This window comes from Neophocaena asiaeorientalis, unplaced genomic scaffold (assembly GCF_003031525.2).
Source record: "Neophocaena asiaeorientalis asiaeorientalis breed wild unplaced genomic scaffold, Neophocaena_asiaeorientalis_V1.1 scaffold11, whole genome shotgun sequence".
In the NCBI taxonomy this organism is placed as follows: domain Eukaryota; kingdom Metazoa; phylum Chordata; class Mammalia; order Artiodactyla; family Phocoenidae; genus Neophocaena; species Neophocaena asiaeorientalis.
The window spans coordinates 2,482,449-2,504,557 of NW_020173124.1; the positions used below are offsets into that span (position 1 = coordinate 2,482,449).

At 34.3% G+C, this 22,109-nt stretch overlaps 1 protein-coding gene across 1 annotated transcript in view; it reads left to right on the forward strand.

Annotated features, from left to right (window-relative positions):
* The window catches only part of KYNU (kynureninase), a 93,096-nt gene that overhangs the window by 69,756 nt on the left and 1,231 nt on the right, over positions 1 to 22,109 (forward strand). Inside the window, exons 11-13 of the mRNA XM_024744101.1 lie at positions 13,110 to 13,162; positions 15,013 to 15,098; positions 20,675 to 20,905. Of these exons, the coding sequence (XP_024599869.1) occupies positions 13,110 to 13,162; positions 15,013 to 15,098; positions 20,675 to 20,905 (370 nt within the window). The remainder of the gene's footprint in view (positions 1 to 13,109; positions 13,163 to 15,012; positions 15,099 to 20,674; positions 20,906 to 22,109) is intronic.

The following is a 22,109-nucleotide window of genomic DNA, read 5'->3' on the forward strand; positions in this document are numbered from 1 at the left end:
CATTCATTAAAGAAATATTTATAGAGCATCTACTATATTCCAGGCATTGTTTTTTTAAGTGTCTGGGATATATGGACAAATAAAGCAAAGATTCCTCCCCTTATAGAGCTTACCTTCCAGTAAAGAAAGATAGATTATACACATAATAAAGAGCAAATTGTATGATATGTTTGAAGTTGATAAGTCCTATAGACAATTGGAAAAACAGGACATTAAAAGGAGGTATAAGAATACTCTGTGGGGCTTCCCTGGTGGCGCAGTGGTTAAGAATCTGCCTGCCAATGCAGGGGACACGGGTTTTCGCCCTGGTCCGGGAAGATCCCACATGCCGCACAGCAACTTAGTCCATGAGCCACAACTACTGAGCCTGCGCTCTAGAGCCCGCAAGCCACAACTACTGAGCCCACGTGCCACAACTACTGAAGCCCGCATGCCTAGAGCCCGTGCTCCACAACAGGAGAGGCCACCACGATGAGAAGCCCGTGTACCGTAACAAAGAGTAACCCCCACTCAATGCAACTAGAGAAAGCCCACGCACGGAAATGAAGACCCAACGCAGACAAAAGAAAAAAAGAAAAAGAATACTCTGTGGAATCCTTGGCATTGCACAGTATTAAAAAGGCATTCAGGAAAGCTCACCATTGGGAAAATATGATGTGGATGAAGAGGTGAATGAGGTGGAGACTGGACCAAATAATTATTTGGTGAAGAGGGCTCCAGGCAGTGGGAGTATTTTATCAAAAGCTCAAAGACAAGAGTGTGTTGAGAAAGCCAGCATGGCTGGAATAGAATGAATAAGCTGGAGATGAGTGAGACAAAGTGGTCCATAAAATGCAGGCCCTTGTAAGGCAATATAAAGACTTGGGATACATTGCCCATTTTGCTGAAAAGTGACATGACAGCAAATTTAAAATGATCATTCTGGTGGCTTTCTTGGGAATAGGTTGTAGGAGGGTAAGGGTAGACTTTGGGAGACCTGCTGGGGAACCATTAAGGAATGCAGACAAGAGGTGACAACAATTCAAAGCAGGGCAGCAGCAAAGGAGGTGATGAGAAGCTGTAGGCTTCTAGATCTATTACAAAAGATAGGTGGCAGCACTCTGAAGGAGGTCAGAAACAGAAATGTGGATGTCAGTTAAGGGATGTTTGCAATCACACAGAAGTGAGCCACTCATTATCTAAAATATAGTAATGGCAAGAGGGATAAAGAAAGCAGGACAGAGTTAAAAGTTATCAGGAAATTAGAGGACATAGAGAAAAGTTTGGCTAAAGGGACAAGAATGAGGGGAGAATCAGACTGATGTCTGTCCAAATGATACTAAAATACTCAAATGTCATACAGTTATTTCAACTATCAACTAAAAAATACTTCTTGAGCATCTACTACAGACAAAGCAGTATGCAAACCCTGGGGATACAGACAAGAATAAGCCTGTTTTCTTGGGATTTATCATTCTGTGTGACAGGGAAAAAGGAAGAGACACGTTGGAGAAAGCCTCCTAACTCTTAGTCAGACTGAAAGGGAACAGGCAGTGGTGGGGTGTTCCAGGCAGGATCATCGAGGTCCTTGTGTTTCAAGTTAAGGAGTTTTGATTTTTATCTTAAAAACAAAGGGGTGCCATTGACTGCTCATATGGAACAAGACTGCAAATTCAAGTCTCATCACCTCTCCAGGTATTGGTTTGATTATGGGAAAAATAAATAATTAGGCCGGGGCATCTTTAAGATTCCCTTCCAGTTTTCAAACTCTCTGATTCTTCAGTAATAAACATGAAGCTTTGGAATAAGGTAAACTGCTGATAGGGATAACTCAGAAATTAAAACCAATTTAATGGAAATCTGTGCATCATCGGTTATATTAATGAGTTTGATGACCCTCTTCCCTTCTGTTTTTTTGTAATAGGTGGATACAGTAATGCCCAGTAAGTTCAGACAAATTTATAACAAACTTTACTGTAACTTTCTCATCTTTTTCATTTTCTCAAGTATGAAAGAGTACCATGTTCACATTTCCTAATTTCAGCTACCAAATTTTTTATTATGAAAATTAAGACTATATAAAAGCTATTTGAATGAATAAATTTCTCATTACATCCTCAATAAAACAACCTTTGTGGAACTTTTGATTCTGTGAAACCTGATTATTTGATGAGGATTTTAAGTAATATACTTTCACTTGAGGTTCGGTTATGGAGGATATTAGGATATGAGATAACAGACAAACTTATTCACAATTGCTATTACAGATTTTGTTTAAAAATAAACAATTATGCTGTACCCCAAATGTTCCATTTTTTTTGTAATGCTATAACAGTTTTGTTGATTCAACACATTTTCTGAAACCATGAAAGCAGTAGACAATTGTATTTAGTTCTAAGTTGTGCCTGAGAGAGAGAGAGAGAGAGAGAGAGAGAGAGAGAAATAAGAGAAGAGGGGTGGGGAGGGGAGGGAAGAAGAAAGGAAAGAGGAAGAGGGAAAAGAAGAGGAAAAGGAAAAGAAAAAAAAAAAAGAAACTTACTCCCAGTCAGGTTTATATTCTTAAGCACAGACTTAAATTATTAAATGTGTGGTGATAAATTGCCAAATTAAAGGACATCATGAAAGCAGTTTTTAATGCAAATGTACTTCCTTAGAAAAGATTGTGATCTATTTCTTTATATGTGGGATTTTGCTCCAATGAATAATTGCACTTTTAACATAAGCTAAGAAAACCGGGATAAGCTGTTTTGTTTAGTTTTGGTGAGGTATGGGGTGAGGAGAGGTAAGGGGTTTGCAGAATAAGTTAAATTAATTCAGTGCATGAAATATTTAGGGATTCATACTGGAGATTCTGTCATTAAAGGCTTGCTAAGGAGATCAAGGAGCATTTTGATATTTCATTTCATAACTCTTAGCATCCAAAATCATATTGATTGGATCCCTAGTGGCTTCCTCTTACTGAATCTGAATATCATGGCTCAAAGATGCCTTTATTGTAAGTGATGCTTTCCATTTGATAATACTTATTTGAAACTCCTTTTAGGAAATTTATGATGTTCAAAGAAAAAAAGCATATTAAAATCTTTACTTTTTATTATTTATTGGATCTCTCCCAACACCTTCTCTCAAAATTCTGTTAACATCCTCATTTTAAGTAAATTTACTCACTGCTTGATTTTTAATTTTTGATGGCAAAAGATTCAAATTTCTATCCTAGTATGATGAGATTGCGTCTTAATTGTTATTGTTCATATTCAATTTGTAGATATGATTTATGAGCTTGTGATAATAGCTACTTATAAGCTAATTTAATGGTTTTTAATTTTACTGCATTAGCTTTAGAATATTTGTCTTTAGAATTCATGCCATGATTTCATTTATATTACATTTCTTTTGTATTTTGATTTTCCCTTTCCTGCATTCCAAGTGGTGGAGTCTTAAAATGAATTTAATTTTCCCCTAGGTTCTTAGAAATGTATTTTGAGTTTTAATAAATATTCTTTGAAATAATCATTTCTTTATTTGACTTTAAACAGCCCCCATTCCATCTGTCAAGACTTCAAGGTGTAATATATGATCGATACACATACTCAGATTCATTAAATTAGATACCTAGGTCCATGCATTTTGAAGAAAAGAAACTGACTACAGTGATTATGAAAGGACAGAGTCAAAAAACCTTTTTTTTTGAGGAAGGAAAAACATTGTGTATAAAAAAATGTGGCTGTCATCTAGCCTGGCATTTTGCCAGGTCAGAACCTTAAGCACAGTATTTAAGTAATCTAAGGAATATTGGGGTTTTTTTAGACTCTTTGATGAATTAAAAAAAAAAAAAAAAAAAAGACTGCCCAGGCGATTTTGCATGTGTTTGTGAATATACTTGGTCATGATGGTCTAGACCTGTATTTGGGCTTCAAGGACTAATAACTGTATTATCTTCAACTAATTTTTTTTTTTAATTAATTTTTTTGGCCACCAACGTGACGTATGTGGGATCTTAGTTCCCTGACCAGGGATGGAACACACGCCCCTGACAGTCGAAGCAGAGTCTTAACCGCTGGACTGCCAGAGAATTCCCCTATCTTTGACTATTTATCCAGCATCTTGGAACCTCAATTTTCTCATCTGTTTAATGAGGATGATAATAGTATCTACATCACAGGATTCTTTTGAAGATTGATTGTTTAGAACAATGTCTGATTCATAATGAAATCTCAATTAACATTTGTTTTTGTTGCTCTCAAAACTAATAAAACAACTACAAGAACCTAAATCAGGACGAGCCCACAAAATCAAATCAAATTCTTTTGAGTATTTTTACAAGATCTTTGCTTGATGTTTGAGGAGTCAGTCACCTGGTTTCATGTTGTTCACTTTCCAGCATTGGAAAATAATACGGGGAAAAGACTTCATCTTTCGAACATACTATTTTAATAAACAGAATTCTTTTTCCTTTTCTTATTTAAATTAACAATGATTTTCAAAATTTTAATTTAGTTATGGTAAAAGTTATATTAGTATGGGCTCTTATATTAACATATATCATTGATGTTATTTATCATGAAAATATTCAGGATAACCTGAAAAATGTCAGAAGTTAAAGAAGAGATTCTAAGATCCTTTTACTTTACAAGGAATTATGGGTAAAAATAAATTTTAATAAGATAAAAATGTCATTCTCTTGTTGTAACACCCCATTTAAATTATTAATTTTTATCATATCAAGTGAAGGTATAGAGCAATTAATTTTAGAAAGTTGTAATTATTTCCAGAAGAAATAATATTTAGAATCTCATTAAGATTATAGATACCACAAATGATTAAAAGAATATGGTAATTATTAATCTTTTATATCAGAATAAAGACATAGAGGAAGAAAAGCATCACATGAAAATCAGTGACAGTTTGGGACAATTAACCACTACTGGCTTCAGGACTTTGAAGCACATACAACATGGAATAGTTCCTCCATCCTCTTTTTTCATAACTGTAAGAGTGTTTGTACTATGATTTGTTGAGTTGTTTTGATGAAAATTTTCAAGTAATTGCTTTGGTAACAGAGTTCAGTGATGTCACTGTCACATCTAGATATTAGACTTTACTGCCATATATATTATCCTCCTGCTCTGGAGCACTCTCACCCAATTTACTACTAATCGTTAGGGAATTATGGTATAAATAGCCTCTATGAAGAGCCGTGTTTTCTTTCTTCTGTTTCTCCTACTCTACTTTCCTTCTCTTAATGAGTTCAATATTCACGTTGATGAAACTGAAACTTCTTACCTTTTGAGTCTCTAATTTCATTTCTTTCAGGGTTTCAATCCACTCAATGTCTCACTCCTAACAGAATCTGTCAGCAACTCTGTCTTCCTTAGCTCTTGTTTAACATCAGACATCTAGGTTTGAGTCCATTTTCCCTCTCTCAATTATTTCTACTTTGCTATGTCACCTGAATCCATTCTTCTTGAGGAAGAGACACAGGTCCCACCCACAATTCTTAATTGTGAGCCACATAAAGGCATGAACACCAGGAGTCAGAGATGGGGGGCTACCCACCCACCCTTTGTTGAATTAATATTTGTTTAATTAGTTTCTACCCTGAGTCACACCCACACCCAACAGACTTTAAGCTCTTTGTGGGAAGGAACAATTTCTAGTACAGCTCACTGTACTATTTCTATCTCTTGCTTCTATCAAGGTGTCTCAACTATTTTTGAAGAATTATGGAGTGAAATATAGGAAAACTCTAATAAGCTTGATAAAAGAAAGGTAATTTAATTAGTCACATAAATGATAGAAATAGAGTCCCTTATAACAAGCATCAACTTTACTCTAACTTCACACTAATTTCCATTAAACTATTTTATTTTACCTGAGTCTACTTTTAGCATCTGCTCTTCTACTCAGCTTCCAGGGACTGACCATCTCAGCTTCTATTTGCTTATTGGTTTGTTAAGATACTTGCTTTGAACCCCCTCCTTCAACTTCCTTCTGATGACGCTATATCAACCACAGCTTCTCACTGTGGGTCAGTGTTTCTGCTCACTTACTGGGTAGGATGTGGGCTTAACTAGCTACATTCCTTTAGATGATCACTCAAACTCTGTAAGTCTTACTTTTCTCAAATATAAAATGATGGAAACAATACCAACCTCAGAATGTTGTTGCAAAGATTAATAAGTAAGATGATGTGAAACGATCTTGCCCATTTTCCAGCAAACATATCATTGTTTCTGTCCTTTATTTCCCTTAGCAGTTCACTATGCAAAAGCTTTGCCCAACCATGCCTTTTGAATACGATTTCCTGTTAGCATAAGAACAAGCAATTTGATTTGATAGATCACTCCGAAATGTTCTATAGGATTATATAATTTCCATCCAGAAGTGACATAGATGTGGTGGCTAGGGGTGATGGATGGCAAACAATTAGAATCTCCAATGCGGCTGGCCCAGAGGTTAGTCTCCCAGTATCTTTTGTACTAAGCCATTGGATAGAAAAATATAATCTCTTTAGTGAATAAATTCAAAAGAAGCATATTATCATCAAATAATGAGGCAACTCAGAAAAAATTACAATATCATATTTGTACTTTTTCAGATAAAAAGTTAAAGTACTTTTATGGACTCAGTAAATAAAGCATAAAATGATGCCTTGACCTCAGTTATAGACTCAGGTCCAAGTATTTTTTCCTCTAAAGAAGAAAACTTTTTCCCTCCGTGTATTTACTTGTTCCTTTTATATTTGGGCTATGAACGTGCCATCAGTACTTTTAAGCATGAACTATAATTTCTTTCTATGATACCACATTCATATCTAGGTCTTTGATGGTATCTTTGGATACCATGTATCTAGGCCTTTGATGTTTCTGTCAGATATGCCCAGCAATCATAACTCATACTCCTGAATTTTTAATAGCACTCCACAAACAGAAATGATAAATACCTAGTCTTTTTAATGAATACACAAAAATGAAGGAAAAGTTGCTAAATAAGAAAAAAAGTATTGAAGTACTCTCCCAATTTTTATTTTAAACCTGTTGAAAAAAAATGGAAAAAAAAATCCCAGTTTTCCATTACCCTGTCTCATAGCCACTGTATTTGCCTCAGATTTTTAAAAAAGAAAATGCCAAGAGGAAAATTTTGAATCCGTTTCCAAAGAAAGCATTACGTGCAAAAGGGCTCATACATTATTTTTTTGATTTGTAACTATAGAAGAAATCATCTCTTTAACAAACTGTAGTATTTTTCTTCTCTTTCAAAAGATAGAAATAACATAAAAAAATAGTCAATGCCTCTGTATTAAATGATAGTGAATGAATCTAACTCATTCAGGCTAGAACTCCTTTCTTTAAGCAAACATAATCTTAGCCTCAATAGAAAAGGTGATACTGAGTTCCCCTCAGTACCTAGCACAGTTCTATGCCTGCTGAAAGAATGGGTTTTCAATAAATATACACCATGATAAATATAAGTACCTCAAATAAACAATTACATTGTACACTGATTTGTTTTCCCACTCAATTTAACTCATCCATATAGCTCAGTTATGTGTTCAGATTAACTAAAGAAAGGTTCTGATTCTGGATATTTAATACAAAAACATATGAGAACTTTGATAAACATACTTTTCATTTTATAATTGATTTCAGTTGTCATCAGAAATTTAATAATTTTTTAGTAAGTTACATATGTAAATGTCACCAGACCATAAACTTAGGTGGACAAATAATTTTATTTTCTTTATTTTCATCTATCAACTCATTTGATTCAGGAAATTCAGTCTTATAACTTTGAGGTATACTTAGTGACTTTTCTCAGTAAATTCAGAATTTAAGCTCTGTCAGTTCAGAGTTCTTTTCTTGTCTTTCTCTCCTTAGGATGGCATCTAAGGTTGCACGATGGGTGACGTACAGAGTGCCCAGACATAGATAAAGGAGAGGCATCTTGTCTACAGCCATCTCCTGGAATCCATTAAAATGTACCTGGCACTCCCTTGGTCATCTGCTCCCATTACTGCTACATCCTCCAAGATGTCTGTGGAGCTACCATGACCCTATGCCCTTTATCTCAAGCTCCAATGGGGATGCTGACTTTCTCAGTCACTTCGATTTCCTTCTCTGGGGAAACAGGAATTTCAGGATACTCTCTTGGGTCTCTTGGGTTAGTATGATCCTAGATTATAAATGGAGGTGCTATCACAGGCCCTTCTGCTAACCTTTTTTGTATGAAGATTATGGCACCAACCTGGCATGGAGGGATTCTTACAAACCCTTTGGATTGCCACGTAGGACTGAGGGAACATGGCTCAGGAATTTCGTATCATTAGATCCTCCCAAACATATCTGGAATTCCCACTGACCTCTCAAACATCCCAACTCCCATCCCCTAGAACTTAACTGGGGGTAGGGAGTGCAGCCCAGCTCTGTATTAGGAATATGAATCCAGTCTTTCTATTTTCCTTTCTGAAGCTTCCCATTCCTCAGCACTCACAAGGTCATTTGATTCATGGGTTAGATTTATTATTCTTTTCTTTTTGCTGCTTACAGCATAAACTTTATGCTAGGCTATTATATGAGACAGTTGATAATTAGAATTCCAAAATGTCTATCTACTGCAAGTCAAAAGCCTTGGCGTTTAAAGACTACTGACTCTGCTATAAGTTTCAATAGCTTGTTTTGAACTCAAAGCTAAAAGGAGTATACATCTTTTGGTGCTCTCCACTTAACAAATGACCCTGAAGCAATAAAATTTATTGATTCATTGTGGAGAAGAAAGTTTTAGAAAATTATTTGCAAATGATGAGAAAATTTTTAATTAATACTTTCAAAGTTTTTTTTTACCACCCCAAACATTTTTTTCCAAATAATATTATGTCAGTAGTTGTCCCTGAAGCCATAGATTTTTCAAGTCAAGAGAAACTGGCAATTAATATGTGACTAAAAATATCATACATAGCAGGAGCAGAACCCAAACTGGATCATCAGTTTTCTAATAAGTTTTAGAGCTTTATTCTGGAAAAATCATTTGAAAACAATTCTGAAGTTGAATATTAAGTCTACACCTAGAAATTTAGTAAACTCAATAAAAAAATCAAAATTCATTTAAATTCAAACAGTATAACACACACAAAAATATAAAAGTTGAAAAGGGAGGTGGTGTGAAATTTGCCCTCATAATCTTCATATGTGCTGGGCCTTTGAATATGCTATTTGACTATCTGGAACACTTTTTCCTTCCTCTTTTGCTGAAATATACTCATTCTTCTGCTCAGCTTCCTCGTCAAAGCCTCCCCTGACCATCACCACACTAGTCAGTTGCCCGAACTCATGCTTCTCCTAATAATCTTTTACCATTCGTCACACATCCACATTACAAACACTCTTCTACAAACACTAGGAGACAAGTCCCTGATCTCATGAGCTTACATTCTAGTTGGGGGAGAAAAATGAAGATAAGTAAGATAATTATCAAGTTCATAAAAGATACTACATGTTCTATTGTATATCTTTATTTTTTGGTTTCTTATCTCTTGAAATCATTCCCTTTCAGGACCCAGAACTCATTCTCATTCACTTTTGAAATAATGACTATGTGATATTTTATAATATAAATTTAGCATAATTTATAAAACTAGTCTTTTATTGAAGGAAGTTTAGGTTATTTTCAATCTTGGACTATTACTAAAAGGGAGGCAATGGCTATATTTATACATAATTCACTTCATACTTGTACAAGTTCTACTGAAGAAAAAACTCCCAGAATTGAATTTGCCAGGTCAAAGAATACATGTATTTGTAAATTTTATAGCTGTTACTCATTTGTTTTCTAGAGGGGTGCATCAATAATACATATTCCCACAATAATACATGAGCGTTACTTATAAAACATGTTAATACTAAAAGAGTCCTTAATAAAACTTTGGAATTTTTTCTAATCTAAGAGGACAGCAAATGTATCTCAATGTAGCTTTCATTTGTATTTTTCTTATCATTAGTTAAGTGGAGAGTTTTTTTTTTTTTTTTTTTGCTGTACGCAGGCCTCTCACTGTTGTGGCCTCTCCCGTTGCAGAGCACAGGCTCCGGACGCACAAGCTCAGTGACCATGGCTCACGGGCCCAGCCGCTCCGCGGCATGTGGGATCTTCCCAGAACGGGGCACGAACCCGCGTCCCCTGCATCGGCAGGCGGACTCTCAACCACTGAGCCACCAGGGAAGCCCTATCTCTAGATATTTTTATACTACAAAGATTAACCTCTTGTGACATAAGTTGCAAATATCACTTGATAGAACTTTCTCTTATGACTCATTGGTCTATGGAGATGATTCTATAACTTTCTCTTCAGCTTTATTAATATGATGAATGGTATATTAATTGATTTGTTAACACAGTTCCACATTGTTTTCATTTTGAATTTTTATAATATAGTAATATTTTGTCATAGCTGTTATGTCATAGCTGTTATGTCATAGCTGTTATGTTGTAGCTGTTATGTCAATGTCATAGCTGTTATTTTTTAGGGATTTTTAAATATTATTTGTTTTTCCATATGGCATTAGAATCAGCTTGCAAGTACCAAATGAAAATAAAATCTGTATATTTTACTGGGGTTATATAAATTTATACATCAATTTGAGGAGAATTGACTTTTTCTTTTTTAATAAATTTATTTATTTATTTATTTGTTTACTTTTGGCTGCGTTGGGTCTTCTTTGCTGCGCACAAGGCTTTCTCTAGTTGGGGGGCGATGGGGGGCTACTCTTCGTTGCGGTGCATGGGCTTCTCATTGCAGTGGCTTATCTTGTTGTGGAGCACGGGTTCTAGGCGCACAGGCTTCAGTAGTTGTGGCTCACAGGCTCAACAGTTGTAGCACATGGGCTTAGTTGCTCCACAGCACGTGGGATCTTCCTGGACCAGAGCTCAAACCCATGTCTCCTGCATTGGCAGGCAGATTTTTAACCAATGCACCACCAGGGAAGTCCTGTTGTTTTTCCTGATGCTGAAATTATTCAAGTCTTTTTGCTCTTGTTGTTCAGATTCAGAAGTATTTAAACTTTTTTATGTAGGTCTGGAATATTTCTTATTATTATATCAGCTTGTTGAAATTGGAAACTTCAGATATTTAGTTCTCATATTAATTTTGTACCAGATTACCATACTAAATTATCTTTTTGTTCATACCAGCTACAAAATTGTATAATTTGAAAGTAGTGACAATTTACTACCTCTTTTTCAATTATTATAACTGTAAAATCTTAGTACTAATGAAAGTACATTTGGTGTTTCTCCATTTCATCTAAGTTTGACTTGGATGTGAATAAAGAAAAAATTAAAAATTTTAACATTTTGGCCATAATTACATATAAATGCATGCAATATATTTTATCCTAAAATTGGAAACAGTTTAAATATTGTTATCTCCATTTTATTCTTTTTGAATATACATTCTTTCAAATATGATTTTTATAATGGCTACATAATATTCCATCATATAAAAGTTGTATAATTTATTTTATTGTTTCTCTGTTACAAGATATTGGGGTTGCTGTGACACTGTAAATAGTATTGTGTTCATTGTCCTAGCACACACATCTTAGTGTACTACAAATAGTGTAATCCGAATAGTCCTTTAGATAAACTGGAACAAGTAAAAGTACTGGGACAGAAAACTATACAATATTTAATTTATATTTTCAAACTGTACACCATAAAGGCTTTATTACTTATATATTCATTATTAGACAAAGAGCTTATTTCCTTTTTACTAAATCCTTGATGCAGATAGACATATAAATTTTAAATGACTTTGCCAATTTGATATGTGAAGCATGGTCTGATCTTCTTGTTTTTTCATATTTTTAATTATTACTGAGATTGAGGCTTTTTTTCCCCCCCAGAATTCATGGGGCATATGCATTTCTCCTTTTATAAATGCCTTGTCCATTCTTCGTGGCTGTGTGGTTTTGGGGGCACTGCCCTTTCTCTGATGAAAAAACTCTTGGTGAAAACTCTTTTAAATGTGGCAAACAGCTTCCTTCTCCCCATCATTGGTTTTTCTTTTGGTTTTTCTTTGTAATACAGAATTTGCAATGTGTCTGAATATATAGATATGTTCCTTTATATTTTCTTTGGTTTTCATAGTTAGAAAATTTTCTTTTAAGAATCATATAAATATAGGAACATATTTTCTTCATCTCTGCATTTTTTGGAATGTTACAATTATCACTTATTAAATTGTTGTATGATCTGAGGACTGCTTTTTATATTTTCTGCCATGTTCCATTTGTCTCCCTGATGCTTCTTTTAATAGTATTGTGCTCATTCATTTAACGCATTTTGTAATATGCTATATAATAAAGAGCATATTCACCTTTATACTCTTCTATTTCAAAAGTTATTATTTTCACTCATATATTCTATGTAAACTTAACAACATTTTGCCTAATCCAAAAACAACATACTTGGGATTTTTAATTTTGGCAGTATTAAAACTAGCAATTTATTTAGGAAGAATTGATTAGCAGGAATATTGTATTTCTCTTTCTCAAATTTTATATTTTTCTTTAGATATTTTGTATTTTTTTAATCTAATAAGCACACACACATACATATGATTTTTCCTCTATATACTGTATTTTATATCTGGCTAATAACATTCTTATTGAAATCTGAAAGTAACAATTTCTTTAGAAAATTATTTTAAAATTTTCAAAAATTATATAGGTTATTTTTATGCCATTTCTCCTTAGAGAGCTTACTGCAAGAAAAATACATTATGGTATTAATCACTTTTTTTGGAGCTTTCTTTTCACCTTTGTTTTAAAATCTAAAAAAAACAACATTTTTGTTCATTTTATTTAATTTTAAATAAGAACAAGGTCATTAAGTACAGGTCTCCAGATGATTTAAGTTTGCAAAGGTAATACAACTAATAACAAGAATAAATTGATTTTATACTCAACCTCAAGAAGGTTATAAATATTAATTGCCTTATGATATGATATAGTATTTATATGCTTAAGTATCTGATGACTCGTATCACAAATGATTTTAAAATGCAGGCCCTGGAGTCCTATATTAATTGTGACTATTTTTATAGACCAAAATATCAAATGTTATTATTTATGTTTCAGGTTAGTGGGATGGTTTGGCCATGAATTAAGCACCAGATTTAAGATGGATAACAGTAAGTGTATTCAATTTTACTTCACAAGTCACTTTGTCTTAACTTTATTTCAATTTTCGTCTTTGTATGATATGTAATATACATGCCTCATGGAGAGTGCACTTTGAAAATGCCACTGAGAATTCTTAAAATAAGAAATGACATTTCTTCAGTGTACAACTAAGTGTTCATAGATTTTAGCATGATTTTGAGCCTATCCTTTTGTAGGGAAATAAGAAGTGAAATCTAAAGTACTCAGATCTCATCAATATGGAGTACCTAAAACATCAGGCAGGGAAAACAGGAAGGAATTGTTGGCTTGGAGTCAGACCCAGAGAGACTCAGGTATCAAACCCACTCTGCTGCTTAATAGTTTTGTGATGCTGCACATATTTATCATTTTGGATTTTTTGGGTTTTTTCCTCACATATCTCATGTGAATAATAATAACTATTTCAGGGTTTCGTTTGAGGGCAGGACACATTCTAAGCTATAAACCAAGTAGCATACTATTTAATAAATGTTCATTTTTATCCCTCTATTTTCCCAAATTTTCCTTCTTTTGTGGCTTTCACCACATACCAAATAGTAACCCCAATGGGTAGAAATGAAAGTACACCATGCGCAGGGAGTTATCAAATTGCACTATTTCTTTTTCCTGAGTGACTTTATTCTTCCATCACATGGGATACAGAGAACTTCCTAAATGTGAGAATTAAACTTAAATTTGATCCTCCAGACTGCTTCCAACCGCGAGATAGGATTTTAAATATATTCACATTTGCACCAACCAAGATGCAAAGAATAAAGATGGGCTCTTCAGTCATATCAGGAAAGCTGTGTTTTATCTTGGCTGCTGAAATAATGAACTCTGTTATTATGCCAGTTATTTAAATTATTTGTAGTGGGTTTTCTTATCTGTAAATGAGGGAGCTGGATTAGATCAGGGGTGGACAAAAGTTTTCTGTGAAGGGTCAGACTGGAGATATGCTAAGTTTTTGGGGCTATGCTGTTTCTGTGGTAAATACACAACTCTGCCATTGTGGTGCTAAAGCAGCCACAGAAATACATAAATGAATGAATGTGGCTACGTTCCAATAAAACTTTATTTACAAAAACAAGTGGTGGGCCAGATTTGACCCACAGGATATAGTTTGACTAGCCTTAATTAGATGCATCTCTAAAGACCCAGAAAATTCTCACTCTTAGTATTAGTTTTTAACTTTATCTCTAACTAGCAGTTTTAACTCTTGGATTTAACTTGCAAATATTCAATCTAATTAATTATAATTAGGATAATGTCTGATATTAATTTACCTTTTTAATATATCATACTTAGGCAGATCATTTTTTTTAAAGCCTTTGTTTTTCTTCTTTCCCGAGAAGCTACTTGACCCAGTAATCCTAATGTTAAAAGTCACCTTCCTAGGTCATTTCATTTATATTTCTGCCTTTGGGTGACATTACAATTACAAGCCATTCGAATATTGATATCTTCCCCTTGTTGACCTGGTTTCATAATAGAAAGGCAAAGCATGGAGCAGAACAAGGAATGTTGGCTTGGGGATGAGAGGGCAGAGGATGGGGTGCCGAAAATCTTCTAGATGACATTATGTTTGTCTTGTGTCTAAGGGCTCTAATTTTTGGTAGGCTGCTATGAAGGTGGGGGCAGAGGAGATGGAAGTTGTAGGTGAAGGAGAAATATGCCGGTATTTTAGGTCCATGGCGTTTCTCTTAAATATCTCAGAAATCTCAGGAAGAAAAGTTTTTAAGTCTTATATTTTTCCTCTCTACGTTACTGTCATAAAAAATCCATAAAGGATACCTTTTTAGGCACATTCTATAAAAGTGACACAATATTAATTTTTCAGAACTGCAGCTAATCCCTGGGGTCAATGGATTCCGAATTTCAAATCCTCCCATTCTATTGGTCTGTTCCTTACATGCTAGTTTAGAGGTAAGTGATCTATGCTTCAGCCTTCCCACATCTTTACCTTTCTCTTTACCTGAGACATGTTGTTTATCTGCTAATCAGCTAGATTAATATGCAATGTGCATAAACAATGGAGGAAGGGCAGGGTTCTCCATTAGGACAGTGACTGTGTGCTAATGTCACTTTTTATTTATATATTCAGCCCCCAACCCAAGGCTTGGCACACTTAATAAATGTTCAATGAAACTTATATGGGGTGACATATTTTTAGTTCCACTTAGAATTTGTGTGAACCTGAATAAGTTATTTAACCTTCTACTGGTCTCTCTCTATACAAAACAAACATGCAATATTTAAGTCTTAATTAATTCACTCATTCAAACACTTACTTATTAAGAAATTATTGTGTGCTGGACGATGCTGTGATTACTGGGGACTCTGTTTCTTCTAGTTCCGTGAGTCAATGAACTGACAAACTGCCATGTGACAAAACTATAGGAAGACTTTGGGGGTTGGGGAGAGTATGAATAGTCAGAGTAAACCAAAGATGAGTAAGGTTGTCCCATGAGGTAGGGCAGATTTTCTTTTTCCTCGTTGGGGTTTCTATAACATTATATCCATGTTTAATTTCTACTATTATTGGCTCAATATTTTTCTTTAAGTTCATTCATGCTTCTACTTAAAATTAGTCTCACCCTAAATAATAGGGTACTTACCTATATCTATTCATTTTAACGCACATATAATGCATATATATGTCTCCTAACTAATTATTTGGAATATTGGATATTCATTAATTTCAGATTAAGACTAAATTTATCTAAGTATATATTGTTAATAATTATATCTATATAATAATAGTATTCATACATATATTAAGGCAATATATATTTTATATACATACATTTAAGTAAAATATATTTTAAGTAAATATACATATGTTTCCAATAGAGATTTTAAATATATAGATATTCAAATAAAATTTTGATTTTCTGTTTTTTTTTAAATTGAAAGCCTCCTAAAATCATCTAGGTTTAGGAAATTCTACTGTGGCGTATTCTGGCATGAGTGACCGGATAAAGACTTCCAAAATCTCTTCCAAACTTAAAATTCTAGAATTCTGTGAACATTCACAGCAGCTTCTCATTTTGGCCACTGGACAGCAGCGTCAAGTTCCGCTGTTTTTATACAGCTTCACCACTAGATAGTAGTAATCAACTCATTTCATTTCATCCCAATTTAAAGAGCACATACTCGGTATGACCACTAGATGGAGCTTGTGCTGTTTTCACTTTGGGGCAGGTTTTTTTTTTTTTAAGTTGAAATAGACCCAGTAACAAGATTTCACAGGCAGTGATACATATTTAAAAAAATCTTTTTAAGGGGGGTGATGAAATCTACTCGGCAAATCAAATGATTTGCTTTCAAAATATCCAACCTGAGGAACACTTCTGTTAAACATTTTTATTTTATTTTATTTTATTCTATTCTATTTTATTTTATTTTTTTGGCTGCATTGGGTGTTTGTTGCTGCGAACCGACTTTTCTCTAGTTGCGGCGAGCCAGGGCTACTCTTTGATGCAGCGCGCGGGCTTCTCATTGCGGTGGCTTCCCTGGTTGCGGAGCACAGGCCCTAGGCATGCAGGCTTCAGTAGTCGCAGCATGCGAGCTCAGTTGTTGCAGTGCATGGGTTCAGTAGTTGTGGCGCAAGGGCTCAGTAGTTGTGGCTTGTGGGCTCTAGAGCGCAGGCTCAGTAGGTGTGGCACACAGGCTTAGCTGCTCTGCAGCATGTGGGATCTTCCCGGACCAGGGATCGAACCCGTTTCCCTTGCATTGGCAGGCGGATTCTTAACCACTGAGCACCAGGGATGTCCCCCGTTAAACATTTTAAAAGAAGATAACGTTTTGCTTATTTTGAAAGTTTGTATCAGGGAGAAGATGAATTATAGTAAGAAAAAACAAGGCACCAAGGAATACCTTAGGAAAAACTAGTACTTAAAGTTTCCTCTGATTTTATCTTTGCAAATGACTTCCTAGCCGTATCTAGAAAATGTCTTTTAGACACTATCACTTTGGTATTCTCTGCAGTGGATTGACTGCTCTTCAGTATTCACCTCTTCTGCCACAGGAAGTCTTATTCCTATTTTCCCTACCAATAGTTTTCTTCCACACTGTATTATAGTCACCTAGACATGGTTTCTATTCTCAGCTGGAATATGAAGACTGATTTATCTTCTCCTTTAATATCTAAACTTAAACCTGAGAAAAAGACTCTAAATGCCACAGAAGAGGTATGTACACTGCTCTGGAGCTTCTTATCACTTAAGTGTTTCTCTGCATCCTCTTGGAGATATCTTATTAAATCATTCACTGTCGAGGCTATGTTCTAACCAAAATTATCTTTAAGTAATCAAACCTTGTGTTAAAGAAGGTGTTTTCAAAATTCTTGCTTCCTATTATAAATTACAAAATTCTGAAATTACAAAATGATACGCTTCATTGTTTCCCATTCTCTACTTAACTGTTAAAACACTGTACCTTCTAGATGTTTCTGAGTTTGCCATGTGTCAGTGAATTAACCTATTCAGTACTTACCTAATTTATTTAAAAGTTACGCATATAGGAGACATGTAGCTGAAGTTTGAGTAAATGAAAGAAATAAATACATGAATCAAGCTACCTTTCTTTGTTATCTCTACTTCCCTTTCAAAAAATATTCTTACACAGTCAAATGCCAACCAAAGAAGAGATTCTATACTTAAGAATCAATATACATGGATATGATTTCGAATTTGCAATACAGAGAATTTTAAAAAAAGATTAATTATGGCTTTGTTCACAATTAATGTGTATTTGATTGATTGATGGATACCATGAAAAATAGCACCTTATAATTAGTTTCAAACTGTTTCTTCATAGTGCTGCCTATTTAATCTTTTGTACAATAATTTAAAAAATATTGTGGATCAAGAGAAAGAGCAATAAGGTAGGAAGCAGGAGGCAAATACTCTATCCCTCACTGGGACACTAAGTGTGACCTTCAACAAGTGACAACTACTCTTGAATTCATTTGCCTCAATTTTTTAATGAAGATGTTTGGACCAGATTACTTCGGAGGTCACCTCAACCTTCTAATTACTAACTTGAAATTAAACAATACTTATATTGTATTTTGAAGGGTCATATTTCTATGTGGTGATAGGTAGACAATTTTAGACTTTTTCAGTACATAAATATATAATTAAATAAATAGCTTAAATATATAAAATTAGAGCATTCAATTAAAATACAGGGCAAGTCAGAAGAAATGTACTCTGTCTTTCCTCAGAGTTATTAGGGAGCCAATTTTAAGAATTTAAGAATTGAAAACATCATGCTATACTTATTTTTCCTATTTAAACATATCTAACTTTTCTAGCTTTGCATTTATTTTAGTTAGCAAGAAAACTCACCCAAATAGTGGAAACTCTGCCAAGAATTCTGTTATAAGCTGAATATTTTCAAACTACACTTTTCATTTTTCCTAATTAAAAAAAAAATATTTCACAGTACTGAAAGCATGAAAATAATGAGAAGCAAAAAAAAAAAAAAGGGACATTTATTCTACTTCACTGTTAACTCCTATTATCCCCTCTTGATATTTTTATCTGAGGCCTCAGTAGAGACTTTTACACTCTGAGAAGAATTTACGAACGCCTCAGAATGCAGCTTCTCTTGTTGTGGTTGTAATGTGGAAATTAGTTTTACATTTAAAAGTTATTTTATTACTAACAAAGAGTCATGATATGTTAAAATTGACACATTTGTCATGAAAAAAAATTGGTTGCTTGTTATCAAATCTGCAAGAGCAAAAAACTTCATTAAAAAAAACCCCTATAAACTTAATATTCCCCAAAGTCTTACTAACCTATGAATACAAATGAAATACCATTAAAAGTACTACTTTACACATTGTCCCCATCTGCATCTTATGGGTCCCAAAGCAGATCCAGAAAGTGTACTAGAATTATTTAAATAATTAAAATGTCCTCAAATTATTATTAATCTCCAAAGAGAAGCTTGTAAAGATTCCTGTCACATTTTTTTTTTTTTTTTAAATTCCAAACCTGACAGCCAAACCACTGGTGGGCTACACCTTACCTGTCCCTGCTCCTGCCCTCTGTACAAATGTTGATTCTTGGATCAGGCTCTCTTGATCCAAATCTTGGAGGTGTTCCCTTGAGTCTTCATTGTGCCAAATCTATGGACATTTTGTTTTACACAGGAAATGAAGAGATGCCTCTTACCAAAGTCCATGTAACTGGTCTAAAGTAGCAGTTTTTTGCACTGAATATGTCAGATGCCTTTTGACATGGACCTCAAAGACCTCAGCTTCTATTTGCAGCTGAACTCTTCCCAGGCTGCAGACACAGTCCATGAGGTCTGGTTGGGAAGAGAGGCAGATAGCTTTCTATCCTCTGATTTTCCTCTCTTCCTTCAAGACATTACCTTACATACAACTCCCATCCTCTCCTTCAGCCACATCTATAGCTTCCATGCAATAGGTCAAGAAAATCTATGCCTGAATGGTTGAGTTCTAGTAGAATGCCTGCCCACACATGCCATGTGTATATAGAGAAAAAACTATTTTCATAGACTTCATAAAGTATAGATATCACCAAATGACCCTATGTTTGCTCAGTTGCATAACATGATACAGAATAGGGACATTAAGTGGCTTGCCAGTGCATCATTCTCTGTTTGCAGTTATTTCAGTTCTTATATGTAGAATATATTTTTAAACTCTACTTGACCTTAAGAGATAAGCTAGAAAAGCATGTCTGTTCTGACCCCTAATGTTCCAATACCAGTTATTTTGTGCCCTTTTGTCACTCATCTTAATATAAGACACCTCACGCAGCAACTGGCAGTATTTTCACACCAGTGTTAGAGTTTAGCAGGGGAGAAAATGATGAAAGAAGAAAAAAAGAAAGACCAAATGCTTCAGTAATAATACATGCATTATCTAACATTATTTGCTTTTCTGACCAAGCTTAGCATCACTATTTAACTACTTGTTTTCTTGCTGTTAAACTGAAGGAGATTTAGGAATTGGTAAAACGAATATAAATAATATTGGTAACATTGCCTTCCACATAAGCGTTTAGCTCTTACTGCACCGTTCTGTGGATTAAACAAACTTTATATGGGAATAGAAAAAAATCTTGATTATGATTGTATAAAATGTTTGGAGGAAAATTTTTGACATTTATAACAGTTAAATGCATTTATTAAGGTATGTTTTACTTGTACTAATTATATGAAGCTAATTTAAAATAACTCTGAAGGAACATTATGTTCACTTATATTTTTCTGCTTTTGCAAGTATTGTTTAAATGACATTTGTACAGTTTCTCTGTCATGGACACTTTGTGTTTAATTTTCAATGGCAAAGCACTTAAAAGAGGACATGTTTTCACAAAAAGATTATCTAAAACGGATGTTTTATTGGAAAGGTCAAAAGTGGGCATTTCCCTTGTTTTATGTGTGATTTACAGTTAAATTTTGCTTCTTTATAAATCAACAAGAAACTGTGAACCTGATTGTTTCTCATTCTGCAGATCTTTAGGCAAGCAACTATGAAAGCACTGAGGAGAAAATCTATGTTGCTAACTGGTTATCTGGAATACATGATCAAGCATCACTTCAGCCAGGATAAAGCAGAAACCAAGAAAACAGTTGTGAACATAATTACTCCATCCCGTATAGAGGATCGCGGCTGCCAGCTAACCCTAACATTTTCTATTCCAATTAAATATATTTTCCAAGAACTAGAAAAAAGAGGAGTGGTTGTACGTATATCTCTTGCTTTGCTACCAGGTTTTTCTCTATGGGTTGCATGTTGAGGATAAAATTTGGATTTTTTTGTTTATTCATTTTTCCATTTTATTTCACATCAGTCAGTGAGGATAAGTTAAATGCCAACTAAGTATTCAGCACTGTGCTAACTGAAGGGCACAGAGATCTGTAATTTCTGATAAAAGGGAAGAAACCACAAATTTTGGTTGCAGGAAAGTTTATGTAATTTATCCATTATTTTCATTATAGTTTGGGCAGAAAAAAATTTAGTGAAAACCCTATTATATATTTATTGAATAAGTGGAATTAAAGAACATACAATATAGTAGAGGGAGAAAAAGGAAATCAGTCTTACTTAGTTGTTTGATTGAACTAAATTATTTTCAACGTTTTCACTTCAGTCAAGAAAGATGTGTAGACACATCTTAAGAGTGTTAATGTTGTATGGAATTTTTTTTTTAACTGTTGGGCCTAAGTAGCCCTCTTAGTCTCTTGAAGAGAACTAATAAGTATTTAATGAGTAATTTCAGGAAAAATGGTGATAACATATCTATTTCCAGATTTAGAAACTGCTGCACTCAGCCTTCCAAACCTTTAGGAGAGGTATCCCCAGATTCTGAAGACACAAATCAGAATATCAGCATTTCAAATCACACTCTACCATTTACAAGCCATGTGCTCCTGGGAAAGTTAGTAAACAACTATTGACTTCAGATCCTTCATCTGTATTTTTGCTGCAAAAATACTTAGCTCAAAAGTTGTTATGGAATAAAATGTGCCAGCACACATAAACCATTTATTATATTGTCTAGCCCATAGGGCGTGTTTCTTAAAGACAGTCATAGTGATCTTCAGACTACGATGAATTATCTGAGCCCAATTCATGAGATTAGGGATTACTGAATTTAATGGAAATATAACTAAAACTATCCAGATCTCAGTGAGGTTCTCAATCATTGAAATGTGTACAAGGGTTCCAGTCTCTCCAGGGTCTCTCCACAGATAAACTATATACTCGATCCATTGGTTGCTTAAAAAGGATCATTGCTGACTGGACTTCAGGAAAGTACTTAGGATATTCATGTACCAACCCATTAATATTTTAATTATTATTAAGAGGGGAGTTTCAAATAACATAGAAACACTATGCTTTACTTAAAGTGAAAAAAATTGCTTATATATTAAGTTTTAGGGAAA